We start from the raw sequence: 913 nt of genomic DNA on the forward strand, positions 1-913 counted from the left end.
GCGGGGGAGGGCCAGCGGGCGCTCTGAGTGCCCACTCCTGGGTTTCAGGTGCCCCAGGGGCTGAGGCCAGCAGAGAAGGTGGGGAACAGCCTGCCCGGGGAGCCCACAGCCGGCCCGGACCCCTCCCTCACCCACCCACCCCTGCCCGCCACGCCTTTGGCGCCCCTCCTCGCTGCACAGGAGCCTCCCGCCCTGCCCCCGCCCAGGGTGGGCCCCGAGAGCCAGCAGGTGTGTGAGGGGGGCCGGTGGGGACCGGGAGACCGGAGGGGAGCTGATCAGGACAGTGGGGGGCCCTCCCTGAAAGCCGGGGAGACGCAGGCCAGGGATAATGGGCTGAGGGGGGGATCCAGAGGCCGAGCAATGGGAGGAGCCCCTGAGGTGGGTGGGGCTGGGGCGGGGCCGGTGGCAGGGGTGGGGTGTGGGGAGCAGGTCTCCCCCCAGGGTGTGGGTGAGGGCCGGGACCTGCCCAGAGGGTGTCAGGCCTAAGGTTGAGGGTGAACTCGGGCCGACCCTGCAGGGGTCCCCTGGCTGGGTGCGGAGTGCACAGGGTGACCCCCAGCTCCGTTCTAGGCCGCCCACCCGGCGGCCCTGCTGCAGGGCTGGACGCCGGCGCGGTGCGGCGTGTGTGGGGACGGTTCCGAGGTGCTGCGCTGCGCGCTCTGCGCCGCCGCCTTCCACTGGCGCTGCCACTTCCCAGGGGGGCCCGGGGGGCCCGTCCAGCCGGGGTGAGTGGCCTGGAGGGGAGGGCCGGGAGGGGAGCGCGGGGGATGACGACGCCGGCGGCCTGCGAGCCGGACTGCCTGCGGTGGGGACCGCCTCCTCGGGCGAAGCGGGACGGGCGTCGAGGTAGATGGAGAGGAGGCGGCGGGGAATCCGCAGGACCGGCGGAGCGCGGCCCCGCCGACGGCGCCCG

General features: G+C 75.6%; 1 protein-coding gene across 1 annotated transcript in view; it reads left to right on the forward strand.

The window, feature by feature from the left end:
- Aire (autoimmune regulator) overlaps nt 1-729 on the forward strand; it is an 18,822-nt gene extending 18,093 nt beyond the window's left edge. The window contains exon 10 of the mRNA XM_013027362.1: nt 598-729. Within this exon, the coding sequence (XP_012882816.1) occupies nt 598-729 (132 nt within the window). The remainder of the gene's footprint in view (nt 1-597) is intronic.
- Nucleotides 730-913: the final 184 nt, after the last annotated feature.

Source organism: Dipodomys ordii, unplaced genomic scaffold (assembly GCF_000151885.1).
Source record: "Dipodomys ordii isolate 6190 unplaced genomic scaffold, Dord_2.0 Scaffold103, whole genome shotgun sequence".
In the NCBI taxonomy this organism is placed as follows: domain Eukaryota; kingdom Metazoa; phylum Chordata; class Mammalia; order Rodentia; family Heteromyidae; genus Dipodomys; species Dipodomys ordii.